The sequence below is a fragment of the Notamacropus eugenii genome, chromosome 3 (assembly GCF_028372415.1).
Source record: "Notamacropus eugenii isolate mMacEug1 chromosome 3, mMacEug1.pri_v2, whole genome shotgun sequence".
NCBI lineage: Eukaryota > Metazoa > Chordata > Mammalia > Diprotodontia > Macropodidae > Notamacropus > Notamacropus eugenii.
The window spans coordinates 290,904,962-290,920,372 of NC_092874.1; the positions used below are offsets into that span (position 1 = coordinate 290,904,962).

At 41.6% G+C, this 15,411-nt stretch overlaps 1 protein-coding gene across 2 annotated transcripts in view; it reads right to left on the minus strand.

The window, feature by feature from the left end:
* Positions 1 to 15,411, minus strand: part of LARGE1 (LARGE xylosyl- and glucuronyltransferase 1) — a 611,843-nt gene that overhangs the window by 253,601 nt on the left and 342,831 nt on the right. For both annotated transcript variants that reach the window (XM_072655854.1, XM_072655855.1), the window contains exon 6: positions 8,030 to 8,201. In XM_072655854.1, the coding sequence (XP_072511955.1) occupies positions 8,030 to 8,201 (172 nt within the window). The remainder of the gene's footprint in view (positions 1 to 8,029; positions 8,202 to 15,411) is intronic.

Below are 15,411 nucleotides of genomic sequence, written 5' to 3' on the forward strand. Positions count from 1 at the left end.
AAAGTCAGTGCAAGGACACAGGGTGGCAGATCAAGCATAACATATTAAGTATCAGCAAAAAGGTCAGTCTGACTGGACCAAAGTGTCCTGGGAGGGCAGCAATGAGCAGCAATACATATGGAAATGTAAACTGAGGGGTTAGATCGTGAGGGATGAATGTAACAAGTGATTATTCAGCCTCTGCTTGATGATCTCCAATAAGCACTCACTATCTTTCTATGTGCTCATTCTGTTTGGAAATAGCTCTAATTGATCAGAATGCTTTTCTCTCTCCCAACATCAGGTTTGAATTCTACAACATCTGCCTACTGCTTCTAAGTCTGTAGGCAAAGAAGTGGCCAATCAAGGTCCTTTAAACTTGTGGAATCAGAGACAGATGACCTAAGTTCGAATTTCTGATCTAACTCTAACTAGTTAGGTGGCTTTGAGCAAGTAGATGGCCTGAGTCTCATTATCTCTTCTGTAAAATAGGAAAAAGTACTAGTACTACTCCTACCCTGTAATATTGTGCTGTATGCATTAAATGAGATGACGCATGTGAAATGCCTCCTAAGTGAAAAGTGCATGTGCAGCAACGTGAATTATATGGCAGGCATTGCCATATATGGTACTAGGAGGAGGCAGGGATGGAGAGCCGTCTTTCATCACTTGAACTTCAAGGTCTCTTCTGATTGGTTGCCCAAACTTCTAGCACAAAAGGGGCATTGCTATTGGCTCCAGGTTACATTACAACTGAAAGGTTGGAAGACCAGGTGCTAGTGTAAAGTTGAGATTCTTATTCCCAGTAGTACTAGAGGCCAACAATATAGGATCATCAAGTTCGAGCTGAAAAGGACTTTAGATGCCATTCAGTCAAACCTGGATTTGAAGATATTAATTCCTATTTTAAAGATTAGATGACTTGCCCAGGGTCCCATAGGTGGTAAATGCCAGAAGTAGGACTGGAATCCATACATTCTGGCTGGTTGCACAGTTCATTCTCTTTCAACCACAGCAGAGAGGTAGTGTGGTGGAGCAGATCAAAGTACTGGGCATGAATTCAAGAATGACCCTCATCACCCTAGTTAAATGACTTCACCTGTTTGAACTTCAGTTTTCTCATCAATAAAATGAAGGAATTGGAATGGATAGCTTCTGAGGTCCTTCTAACTCTAGCTGGTTATGACCTAGAGCAAGTCATGTCCCATCTAAGGACCTCAGTTTCCTCATCTGTAAAATGAGGGAGGGGTAGGCTTAAATAAAATCATAAAAGTCTCCTTTCGTTCTAAAATTACGGTCCTATGATAGTATCTCTGCGATATTGAACAGATCACTTCCCTTCTACAGGCCTCCATGTGCTCAACTATAAAAGGAGGGGGTTGACTTAGGTGGCCTTAAGGCTTCTTCCATGCTTAAATCTATGATTTTATGATCACGCTACTGCTTTCTAGAATGCCATCATTTGACAGGTTCCCTTTCGGTATATGTGCATTTACATTTTTTTCATATTTGCACATAAAAATTCCGGGATAGATAAAAACAAGTGTGTCTACTGGCATTTTATAATTTATGGAAAACAAGGCACCAATGTGGTAGGAGCCTAGTTCAAGGTCCTGCAGTTGATATTGAAGTGAGATCCAGAATCTTAGATTTGGCATCAGATGACTTAATTATGATTTAAACTCTGCCACTTACTCCTGGGCTCTGAAATTTTATCACTGTCCTCTGGTCTAGGCAGATGGCATCAGAAACATGTGCACAGTCCATATTTTAGGGAGGATTTTGATAAGCTGGAATATGTCCTGAGGAGGCAATGAGGATAGGGAAGGCCTTAGAGATCATGCTATATGAGAATCAGTTGGAGGAACAGGGGATGTTTAGTCTGGATGCTGAACTTAATAAACATCTGTCAATTAATTGACAGCATCTTTATGGACTAGAAAGGCTGGGATTATATTTGTTCTGATGGGAGTAATTGGTGGGTAGGGTGGGGAATGATAACTAAAGGGATACACACACAGACACACACACACACACACACACACACACACACACACACACACACAAGGTCTTGATGCTGGGGGTGGGTAAACTGTCTAAGAGGAGAAGAGGTGGAATCCCCCTTCATTGAAGGTCCTGGGGCAAAGGCTAGATCATGACTTGTCACAGATGCAAGTTGGACTCAGGTTCCTTTCAACCGTGAAATCTCAGGATGCCTATATAGCCTTGTGCCAGTCACCTTTCCTCTACTTCCTCATGGTATAAGGAGGTTTGGACTAATATTGATAATAATGATATCTCTTCCTCCTGAGAAAGAGAATAACATTGCAAAGTTCTTTACATTTGATATCTCATTTAATCCCACAATAACCCTGGGAATTTGTAGGAAACTGTAGGCCAGTCAAACTTCTGACTGCCTCAGTTTCCTCATCTGTAAAATGGGCATACTAATAGTACTCACCTCCTTTCTGTTGAGAAGATCCAATGAGGTTCTACATGTAAAGTACTTTGAAAATCTTGTCTAAATGCTAGCAAGTGTTATTATTAAGTGTCTGAGACCAGATTTGAAATGGATGACTGGTTGATCTCTGACATCCTGTCTAGCTCTAAGCTTCATGATTTGGCCAACTCAGGTCTTCCAACCTAAACTTTTCCTGCTCTGTTGTGCTTTCTCACAAGGATCCTTTTCAGCTGCCAACAGGAGGTGGTCCTGCCCCTCCCTCCAGCACTTATCCTTCTAGGTGTTCAAACACCAAAGACCTGGAGTGACTCACTCAAACCTCCCCAACACCCTGGTGGCCTGATTCCTTCTACTCAGAGTCTGTGGTTCTGAAATCACTCAAGTGGGAGGAGGGCGTGGGTATGATCTCCCCATGAGGAGACAACAGGAGCATTTGCCAGCCTTCTATAAGTACCAGCTCAGGAAGCCCACTGGATTGTCCCAAAGAGGTCCTTTTGAAAGTTACTGCAAGACCTCCTAAAGGCAGGAACTGAGAATAGGACTGTTAAAGCCTGAAATAAAAGACTTTTTAATAGCTTCTATTAAAAAGGAAATTCAGGCTCAGGGGAAATTCACAGCTCCATTAAGGAATCAAACCTATCAGTGATCTAAGCATGAGGGGTTGGCACAGCCTCTAAAGAGGAAGAGAGAAAGGAGAAGGGGAAAAAAACACCAATTATATCAATGTCACTTGGAACGTTGAACACAAGAGAAGTTCTGATGAATGCCTTTCCCTTGGGGGAGGTGGGGAGGGGCAGAAAACTTTTGCTTAAGACAGGATGCTGTGTCTGGACACATCTGTCCAAAAAGGGGGAAGGCTAGAAGGGTGGGGGAAGGGGCAAGACTGGTTGATTTTCTTTCCACTGGCCTTGGTATTTTGGGTATAGAGGGAAAGAGAGAAATAGGGGAAATGAGAAAGAGAGAGGAAGAGCCAGAAGATAAGACATAAAGAGACAAATGGATTATACATAGATAGATGAGGCTGGGGGGGAGGGAGGGAGAGAGGGAGGAGAGAGAGAGAGACAGAGAGAGACAGAGAGACAGACAGAGAGAGAGAGAGAGACAGAGAGAGAGAGAGAGAGAGAGAGAGAGAGAGAGAGAGAGAGAGAGAGAGAGAGAGAGACAGAGAGAGAGAGAGAGAGACAGAGAGACAGAGACAGAGAGAGAGACAGAGACAGAGACAGAGGGACAGAGAGAGAGCGACAGAGACAGAGAGAGAGAGAGACAGAGACAGAGAGACAGAGAGACAGAGAGAGACAGAGACTAAAGGAAGACAGGAGGAAGAAGATAGACAGAGACTCAGAAGACAGAAGCAGAGAAAGAGACTAAGACAGAGACATAGGGAAACAGGAAAACAGAGAAACAAAGACAGTGACAGACAGGAGAGCAGGAAATAGGGAGAAGACAGAAGGGAGGAAAAGGCAAGAAACAGCAGGGAATAAGGAGAGGGGAGGCAAAGGGGAGAAGACAGTAAGAGTACAAGACAGGAAGAGTGAAAGACAAAAAATAAAAAAAAATAAAAGGGATAAAGCAGAACTTACTCCCTCCTTTAGATACAGGAAATGAAGCTACTTCCTTTCTCTGAACCTTAGTTTCATTAAATGTAAAATGAGAGCATTAGACCAAATCATCTCTGAGGTCCTTGTTAGAATATGTTCTCTATTCTAAGAGCTTTCCAAGCTCCAACTCTCTATGGCCTAATGTACAAATGGCCTCTAATGTTCTCTGTTCTAAGGTCCCCCAAATCTCTAACATTTGACATTTTAAGTCCCCCCCCCAATTCTGTCATTTACTGAGCTGTGGCATTCTTTGTTAGAAAGTCACTCCCAACCCTGACAAAATGTTCTAAACACCCTGGGACCTATTGTCCCTCCTAAGTGACATTCTGTGCTATGAGGTCACTCCCTGCTCTGACTTTCCATATTCCAGAATTTCAACCAGTTCCAACATTACATGCTTCTATTTTTCTAAGTTTATTTCCTTAATAAAATTAGCCCATGTGTAATTCTATAGGATATAACCTCCTTGAGAATAGTTCCCCCTAATTTTTTTGTCTTGATGTACCCTGGATTTTACACGGTGTCCAGGAAAAAGAACATCTGGATGGAGAAAAAGAAGGCAGCATGTACCAGACAAAACAAACCAGCACTATCACTATACTGGCCACCATTTCCCTCACTTCTCTGATGGAGACAGTCTAGGACATTGAATCTAAGAGCCTTAGGAACAACAGCACCTCCCTCCCCAATTCCTAGAACTTCTTCCAGCCCAATCCCCAAGGTCAAATTGTAGCGGGGCAGGGGGCAGCAGTGAAAATTGTCCATCAACCGCCACCATAAGTTACATAGGCACAGGAGCCCTGAGAGTGGGAGCACCTCCTAGGCCACTGGTCCTGCTTCCAGCCCAGCCCTCACATCCAGCATCCAAGGGGTCAACATGTGCCCATCAACTGCTGCCCACACAGGGCAGGCAAACCAGCCTACCTGAAGCAGTGAGGTACTCTGAGAGAGAGAGGGAGAGGGAGAGGTAGAAGGAAAGAGGGGAGGGAGGGACAGAGGCACAGAGAGAGAAGGAGAGGGAGAGGAAGAGGGAGAAGGAAGGAGAAACAGAGAGAGAAGGAGGGAGAGAGAGAGACAGGGAGAGGGAGAGGGAGAGAGAGAAAGAGAAAAAGAGAGAGAGAGAGAGAGAGAGAGAGAAGGAAAGAGGGGAGGGAGGGAGAGACAGAGACACAGAGAGAGGAGAGACAGAAGGAGAGAGACAGAGAAAAAGAGAGACAGAGACAGGAGACAGTATGCACCAAGGACCATCAGCACCTTGAGCAGCATCTCCCTTCAGCTCCAGATGGAGAAAGTCCAAGACCCTGAACCCAAGAGACTGGAGAATGGAAATGCTTCTCACAGCCATCACTCTGGAAAGCAATCTTTGTGGAGATGAATCCTGGCAACCACAGGTGCTACAACTGCAGCTACTGAGAACCCAGAAAAGAAAGTTCTTGCCACTGTGGTCCTTGGCACTGCCTGCTGGTTCATTTTATCAGTGGGAATGACTAAAAAGAGGCCTGTTGCTTTGCCACTGTACCCGAAGGACCAGGGGACCTTTCCTTTGATCTCGAAGTAGAGACCTCACATGTGTGGTCTCTCTCCATTAGAATTTGAGTTCCCTGCAGACGGTGACTGTCTGACTTTTCTATTGGTATCTCTGATGCTTCACACTCAACTTTGCACATAGTACGCACTTAAAACAAAACCAAAACCCAAAATTCTTACTCATTCATTCCTGTAGCAGGTAAAGACATTCTCCTTTGATGGCAATACTTTCAACTTCCTTCTATGTCTACCTGTGAGTTCCATTAGAGCAGGTTGGGCACTATCAATTAGAATCTACCAGATAACTCTAGCATTTATCATATTCTTTTTATAGTGGGGGAAGGATTACTTCCTAAAGTAACTGGAGTATCAGACATAAACATAAGAGGCACTCATTCCAATGTAGCCAGAAGCTCTCAACTTCTCAGATTCATGTTTTCTCTGTTAATGTGTTTACCTCAGAATACACACTTTACTTGCCCCCTCTCCCCCAAAGAAAACAAAACAAAACAACACGGGGGTTGAAACTCTTGGGAGAGATCCACATAGACAAGCCCCCAGGGCAAAGACCAGAATGGGGGAAATTCCAGGTAGCATCTCATTGACATAGGCACATACATGATACATGATAGTTGGCATCCACAACAAAACTCAAATAGACAAAGAATGAATGCCTGATTGCAGCATGGATTTGTAATAGAGCTTGTCTAACAATGTGTATGTGGGGAATAGGCAGTGCAGACAGACCGAGGCTGAGACAAGAGCTGAAGAGGAAGAGAAGATGGCTGAGTTGTCTTGGGGAAACTTCAAAACTTCTTTACTAACTCCACACTCCCCATGAAAATGAAGGACCATTTTAAAAAATACCAACACTGCTGAGGCTGCCTGGTGACAATGAGACAAGGAAGATTTCCACCTCTGACAAAAAATAATGATTATGCAAAAGATGATAGTGGGGAGGTGAATGGTGGGTGTCATCAGACTGGCCAACTAGGTACTTTCAGAACAAGATCAAAAGATAACTGGAATATTAAGAAAAAAAGGAACTGTATTTTTCATTTCAAGAACTAGTTAAGCTGATAACGGAGTGAAGTTTAGAGTTGACAGTTACCTTGTTATACTTAGGTGTTACATTTCTTTCAAGTCTTATTACACATTGTCTTTGTCTCTCTTCATACACCCCTCCCACATACTCATATATGTACATGCATATATAATTTATACAGACATATACATGCATATATACATATGTGTATATGCAAGTATATATAATACATATATGTACACGTGCATATATACACATACATACACATATACATATACACACACACACACACACACATATATATACACACACACACACACACATACACCTTTGGCTCAATCACATTCTGTTAACCTATCACTCTTCATATTACCAAAGTTTACCCTGCATTACCCTGTAACAAACTGTACTATCAAGTGCATAGGAGGGATTAACACAGGACTCCTTAACCCTTTTTGCATCATGATCCCCTTTGAAAATCAGACAAAGCCTACAGACCCTTCTTAGAATAATGGTTTTAAATGCAAAGAAAAAACACAAAAGGATTATAAAAAAAAAAAACCCAATTCACATTTAAATATAGTTATCCATCCATCCACAAATTCATGGATCCCCATGTTAAGAATCTCTGCTTTAGTGGTATTAGCTAACCAATGCCAACCTACTTAAACAATCATAAATGAAGCTCTAATTAATAGCACAAAGTGAACAGTAATAGCGGGTAAAGTACCTTTCTAAAGACTCTCCAGGTATCTCCACCCCGCAAGTAACCTTTCCTCTTTGACCTCACAAGTCAAAAGTAACAACACTTTAGATCACTACCAGTTGTATCCAAAAGGAACACAGCATACTACCTATGATAGACTGTTAAACACAAACTGGCTTGCCCCAACTACTGACCAGGTCTTTGGATCACCTTCTCCCACCATTTGATGGTGTACATTAAGATAATTCTTAGGATTATAAGATCATGCATAAGTTCAGAGGTAGAAGGGACTTTGGAGATCACTCATTCCAAAACTTCTCCCCATCACCATTTTAAAGATAATGAAACCAAATCCCAGGGAGGCTAAATGAAGATCCCTGAAGTAACAAATGGTAGACTAGGATTTAAACTAGGAATCTTCTGATTTTAAATCCCCTATTCTGTTGACATGATCTATGCCTATCCTTCAACTCCTTTTTGATTATAAAAACAAAGACTAATTCAAGTATTAGCAATAATCCAAATGCCATTAATTAGGTGAATCTCTGTCTTCTTTGAGTAAAACAACATAAAAAACCGAACAATCAATGTTGGACTTATCCCCTGCTCGGATTATCCATGAATAAGAGAAAATTGGGCCAATCTTCACTGTGAATGCGTTGGGTGCTTTGGGGGCAAATCTCTCTTCTCAAAAAAAAAACAATCACTTTTACCTTTGAATTTGTGGAACACAGCCCAGAGCTCAGCAATGTCAGTGGCAAAAGTAATGTCTGTGTCCAGTACGATGACTCGCTCCAGGTTGGCAGGAAGGGTCTTGGTCAGAACCAGTTTCATCAGACCATATATTCCAGAGTAGTGTTTGTTGGGGATCCAGGAGACCTCCGACTGAATGAAGGAGACAGAGAAAGAGAAAAAGGGAAGGAGGATTAATTAGTTAGCAAGCATCCGACCCATAAAGATGTCCAGATTTAGGGCACAGGGAAGTCAAGTTAGACTTATTTTCGAATTTTAGGTTCATTCTAAATGTGTTATATTATGGTAACACTCATTTTGTGACTCTAAGCTCTGTCAAACAGGAACTGTGAGGTATGTCAATCAATTAAAAAATCACTTGTGTGTCAGACACTGTTCTAGGCACAGGGGATAGAAATAGAAAGAAAAAAATAAAACTTCTGCTCTCAAGGAACTTACATTTATTGGACAGTGTGGGAGACAAAAAGTACATATTGAAATATATACAGCACATATATATATGTATATATATTCACAAACAGCTTGTGAATGTGCACACATGTTATGTACACATCCATATGTATGTGTGTATATAGATATATGTATATATACACACAATGCATATTTATATTATAGAGGAGAGATGGAGAAGGAAGAAAGGAGAAAGAGAAGAAAAGGGAGGAGAAGGAGGAGGAGAAGAAAAAGGAGAAGAGGGAGGAGGAGGAGACTACACATTCAGAGATACGACATGCACACAGACATAGCACATACCACATACATTCACACACCCTCACACATGCACAATTTTCAAAGGATGTTTGAAACAAAATATTCCCAGAGTGAATCACAAGTTTGCCAAGCACCTTAGATGAATTATTTCATTTGATCTTCACGATAGACAGGTAGTGTTGGGAATCATTCTTCACATTTGGTAGATGAGGACAGAGGGAATGAGAGATGGGAAGCGATTTGCTTACAGTCATCCCACTTGTGGTCAACAAGGGTTGATATTCAAATCCAAATCTTTCCTGAGTCCCAGTTCCTGGTCTTTACATGACATTACAGGTACATGGTGTGCTGCTGTTTTTCATATTTTCATGGGCCTCTTCTCTATTTCCCCATGTCTTTTCCTTGTCATCAAAGGTCCTGTTAAGCACTATTCTACCTGTTCCATTCAACAAAATTCCCTCTTGTTGTTTAAAAGATGTAGGATTCAGAATTGGGAGATGTGCTATCAAACTCTCTATAGGACCCTAGGTGAGGTCCTCTGCTTCTCTGGGTCTCATCTTCCTCATCTATAAAGTGAGGAGCAGGGAGAGTGGGTGAAGTGATCTTTAAGGCTGCTGTTTATTCAGAACACAATTTATGGTTCCATAAGTCTAAGGATAGATATTTGTGGTGCTGCTAATTTCAGTAGGGCAATGGAAAGCAAACAGAGGAAGGATCTGAATAATGACCGGTCTAAGATACCTGCTAAAACCCTGGGAAAGGAGATGGCAGAAAAGTGGAGGCTAGCAACACTTCCAGGACTTTGGCTCAACTTCTTACCTCTCCTCAAAGTCAAGAAAGGACTTATCATAAAGTGGTGTTTCATAAATATTTTTCAAAATGAATGGATAGCTAGTCTAAGGATAAATCACAGAATGACAGATTTAGAGTCACAATGGACTTTAAAGGTGCTGAATCCAATTCTCTTATTTTACAAAGGGAGTTCTTAGAGGTTAAGTGACTTATCCATCTACACACACATGGCACTTGAAAGCTGACAGTCCGGATGGAGGATGTTAGATAAACTTAGAACATAAAATATGCAATTCTAATGAGAACATCAGAGTTGTAGTAGAGTGCTCTGTAAGTCACTTTGCATCATGCGTACATTACCACCCTCTTCCTCCTTCCAATGGAGTGTAAACTCCTCAAGAGCAGGGCAGGAGGTGTTCAAAGCAGGGCTTGAATCCAGATCTCCTTGGACATACCATGACACAATGCCTCTCTCTAACAAAGAACTTTTTATACAATTCTTGTCCCTGAAAGCACTGGCCTCTGGAACTCTACTCAGGTCTTCTCTGCACAGAGAATCTTCTGCCAAGGACTGGCATTCAGTAGGCAGGCCGTAAGGCTCTCTTATTCCATCAGACCTTTGATCAACTTATTTATCTATTTTTATTGCTGTCAGAGAAGAGGAGCTTAATGAAACCTGAGCACAGAGTATTCCATTAAGCCCCCTAATTAGGAGGTCTGAATGATTTAGATTTACTTTAACTCATACATAAGGCACTTTGCTAAATGGAAAGAAGTATGAATAAATGAAAATAAATTCATTTTAACATGAGCTGCAGCACAAACATCCTCCCTAATTTACCTCCCAATCAGTTGAGTCAAATCATGAAGATAAAGTGAAAGAAATGGTGGAGAGTTTATGTTTGAAGAGGAGATAAAAGAACATGTAGCAACTTAGGTCCTTTTGGGTAAAGAAATATAGAAAGAATCACAAAATCTCAGAGGTCCAAGGAATCCCCAGGCCAGCTGGTCCAACCTATGCCTCAAAAGGACTCCCCTTTCCAACATGCTGGACAAGAGATCATCCAGCCCTTGCTTGAAACTGCCAGTGAAGGGAAACTCACTACCAACCCAATCCAATGATCACTTATTAAACACCTACTCTATTCCTGGTACTGGGTTAGGAGAAGCAAAAATAATAAAGTCTCTGCCCTCAAAGTGCTTACATTCTACACTCATAAGTTCCTACGAGAAGGAAGAGAAGAACACTGACAGCTAATGAAAATGCAATGCCTGGCCCCATTCAGCACATGTATTTCACTGAGGAGTAAGCTTATAGTAATGCAGCAAGAAGTGAGCATGTTCATCTTTGTGTGTAATGTAACCCTAATTCCGGCATGGAAACTTCAGCCTCTCTCTTAGGCTGGGGTCCCACAACTTTTGTGGTAAAGATGTTTTACCTGAAGCAATGCATTCTGGATGAGAGAGAAGGGAAGGAGGAAGGGGAAGAGGAGGGACAGGATAGAGAGAGGGAACGCTAAAGGAGAGAAGGGGAGGGGAGGTGATGGGGGAGAGAGGGGGAGAGAAGAGGGTGGGCAAGAGAGGGAAAGGGAGGTGATAGTAGGGGAAGCGGAGAGGGTGATGAGGATCAGTTACCATCATGAGTCTCATTTAGAGATGGATGTAATCTTAAAGGCTATCCCAGAAGTCATTGATTCCCTAGGAGGCCAAAAGCTAGAATTCCTTCATTCCTCTCAGAGCTCCACCTCTGACTCTCTGAACTTCTGTCTCTCCATAATTCCCCATCACCCTGGATGATCACTCTGCCCCCATGGCCCCTCCCAACTCTGACAGATATTTTGTGTTCTAAGGCCCCTCCCATTTCTGACATTGTAAGATTCTATGAATGAACACTGCTCTTCATTAATATATCAGAAAAAGGTATAAGTAATTAGAATAGTTTCTTAAAACCATAATTGTTTTAAGAAACAAGTCATTATCCCAGCTGAAGACTACTATGGAGTACAAATGATTATCATTAGTACAAGGCTGCCATGAGTAAGAATATCAACTATTGTAATCTTAGGATGATTTATCATAAACCATATGCTGATGCAGGACCAGGCAGGTGAAGAACCAAGGCTACATTGATCTAGAAAAGCCTCCTTCTCTCAACTACTAGCACCATGTACTCTATGGAGGTCTACCATCTGATCTAAAGAAAGCCAGAACATGGTACCACTGGCTGGGCAGGGACTTTCAACTCTGGGCCGTCACAAGCAACTTTGAAGCATATCTAAAGCTTGATTGCCCCTAACAAAGACTTTTTGAGAAATCTGCATCCCTTCCCACTGAGCTGGTTGTTCAGAAGATGCAAATCCAGGTTTGATCTGCCCCCATAATTCAATACACCAACAATAGAGGTGCTAATAAGCATTAGCAAAGGCCTCACAAGGCAATCTCCTAGTAACTGTGGCACTTTCTCTTTCCATTATCTTGGAGTGTTTTGTCCCATAAAACCAGGACTTCTCTTATATTATCTAATAATAGATATTCCCATTCTTCTCAACACCCATTTCTCCCCAGCCTATCTTTAGTCTCAACTCTTAACAGATAACAATATCCCAGTGAACTCAGAAAGTCAGAGGATCACAGATTCAGAGTTGGAAGGGAACTCAGAGGATACCTAGTTCTTCAGTCAATTTTTTCAGTCATATCCAATCCTTTGTGATTCCATCTGAGGTTTTCTTGATAGAGATCCTGAAGTGGTTTGCCAATTCCTCCTCCAACTCATTTTACAGATGAGAAAACTGAGTTCGACAGGGTGAAGTAACTTGCCCAGCTGGTAAGTGTCTGAGGCCAGATTTGAATTCAGGAAGATGAATCTTCCTGAACCTAGCATGGTGCTCTAGGCACTATGAAGCCATCTAGATATGCCATTTAGTTCCACCTCACTTCCTTTTATAGATATAGAAACTGAGGCCCAGAGAAGAATACCCAAATTCAAACAGGAAATAGTTGCAGAGCTAAGAGTTAAGCCTAGGTCTGCTGGATGCAAATCATGGAATCCCAGATGGACTTTAGAGGAAATCAAGTCAAAACCTAGAGAGCATAAGTGACTTGATCAAAGTGGTACAAGTAGTAATTGGCAGAGAGGGGATTCTAGCAAACGTCTTCCAGAAGCTCTGTTACCAAGGCCAGAGCCCCTTTCCCTGAAAATATATCACCTAATTTAAAAAGAAATAATTAAAGAGGTTTATTGGATCTCTATTCTGGGTGTAAAGCTCTTGGAGTTGGTTAAGTAGCCTAGAGTTTAAACAGTCCAATGCCCCCATTGTACAGATAGAGACATAGAGGCAGAGAAAGATTAAGTGACTTGTCCAAGGTCACCTAAGTAACAGGTGGAAGATATGGGCTTCAAATTCAGGTCTTTTGATTCTAAATCTGGTTGCCTTTCCACAAAGCGAGCATGAAATAAATTGGATTTTTATCTTGGGGACAGACCTGAGCTGGGTGGAGGTGACCCATAAGTACTGGGTGAGCAAGATATGGGCTCAGCAATCCTCACACCTCACCAAATCTGGTTCATGAAATTCTTAGTCTACTGTATGCTTACAAAAAAAAAAAAACATAGCTGACTCTGGATCAAGCTTCATGACAATTGGGGAGAGACCACTGGACTTGTAGTCAGGAAGATCTGAATTCAAATCCTGCCTCAGACTCTTGGTGGTGAGGTTCAGAGCAAATTATTTCATTTCTCTTAATTTCAGTTTAATCACCTATAAAAGAAGAGGGTTGCACTTGATTGTCTATGAGGTCCTCTCCGGCTCTAAGCCTATGATCTCAAGACCTGGGTAGAACCACTGGGGTTGAATGCTAGCTAAAGAAATTTCCAGTTTGTGTGAGAATCTGAGAAAAAAATAGGGATTTTATGGGCTACATGGAAGTCCTACGGTATAGATCCAAGAGCCTTGATAAAAAACACTCAATCCAAATGAGACACACATATTTTGAACAACTGCTGTGTACAGTACTTTGTGACAGGCAGTGAAGATATAAAATTTAGACAAGAGAATGTCCCTGCTCTCAGGGCATTAACAATTTAGCAGGGGGTTAAAAAAAATATTGACCAAGCTAAGATTTTTTCCTCTTCTCTCCTATCTTTAAGTAGACTCCCCAAAGGGGATCTACCAATTACACTTAACCTGGACCTTCCTTTAAGGGGATCCTGCCTGGATGTTATGTCTTAGTCATTGTCTGGTGTTGTGGGTTTAGGGGGACTTTATTCTATAACTAGAAAAAAGACCCTGCTCCATTCCAGTGACACCAGTGCTATTTTTGAAATGTAGAAATATGAAGAAGAATGGGAATTCCCTGCACTTGTTCAGGGCCAAAGAAAAAAGGGGGATTCACTGAAAACTCTCTCATAATATAGGCTCCAGTTATAACCCTTACCTTCAGAAGGCAATATAAAAGTCTAGTTAGGAATGATCTAATCTATCCTCCCCCACAACCTCCATGCAGGATTTCCCTCTATAAAACAGATGGCTGGTGGCCATCCAACTTCTGTGTGAAACCATCTAGTGACAGGGAACTCAGTCCCTTAGGAGATAGTCATTTCGTTGTAGGACTTGACTAGTGTTAGAAAAATCTTCCTTATGTTAATTCTAAATCTGTTTCCCTGATACACTCAACAATCCGCCTTGCTACAGGATAAGTTGAACTCCGTCTTCCATGTCATTACCCCAATCCCTGTTCTATCAGCTTCGACCAAGAGCTGTACAGATGTGGTCATTTAGAGTCTCAGACTTTCCTGCACATATTGGTATTCACTCAAGGGGTTCATGAAGGAAAGAGAGTAACAAACTTGGAGTCAGGAAGATGTCTGGGCAAGTTCTATCAATTAGTAGTTGTATGACCATGGTACAGTTACTTTAACTTTCCCAGGTCCAAGTCATTTCATCCCTCTGAGTCTTGGGCAATCCTCTAAGGCCATACATTTGAGATGCACAAGCTCTTACTTACGGACACACTCTGTTGAGTTTTTCCTCTCTAGCTCCCTCTCTCCAGAAAAATGAACTTGAAAGTTGCCCCAGAAATTGGGTATGTCTAATCTAAAAGGAAGTTTTAAAATTCCAGTGGATAGAAACAATTTGAAATAGAAAAATCCAACTTTTCCTTGCTAAATAATTTTAAGAAGATGGAGATCTGGTTTTCCATGTACATTTTTGGGGAGGCTTCTCTGAACATTAAGGGAAACATCTCAATGTGAGAAATTCTTACACTGAACCACTCTGATAGACATTGGGTTGATGTTAGGATTTGGAGTATTTTCAGAGACTAGACTCTAAATTTAACTCAATTCATAATATCATAACTTCATAGTGGAAAAAGAAGTCAGAGGTCATCTAATCTAACCCTGTCATCTTATATATGAGGAAACTGAAGTCCAATGACATGGAGTGACTTGTCAAAGGTCACCTAGGTGGTAGTTGTCAGAGGTTGGGTTTGAACTTTAGCTCTTCTTCCAGTGCCAGGGCTCTATTCCCCATAGTACCATAAAGATTTACAAAGTGCCCTCTCTGAGCAGAGCATGATACTAGGCATTAGGAATATTTCCCCCTCAAAAAAAAAAAAAGGTCATTTTCACCAAGCAATGTACATCCACTGAGGGATGGCAACATGGGTGCAAGAGAGGAAATATATTGTTTGTAATAAGCAATGCAAAGTAATTTCAAGGAGAAAATATTAATATCTTGCCTGAGGGCTGGTAATGAGAAATAGCCTCGTGCAGGCAGTAGCATTTGAGCTGTACCTTGAATCACCGTAGGGAGTCTAAGAGGTAGGCATGGGCAGTGGGTGT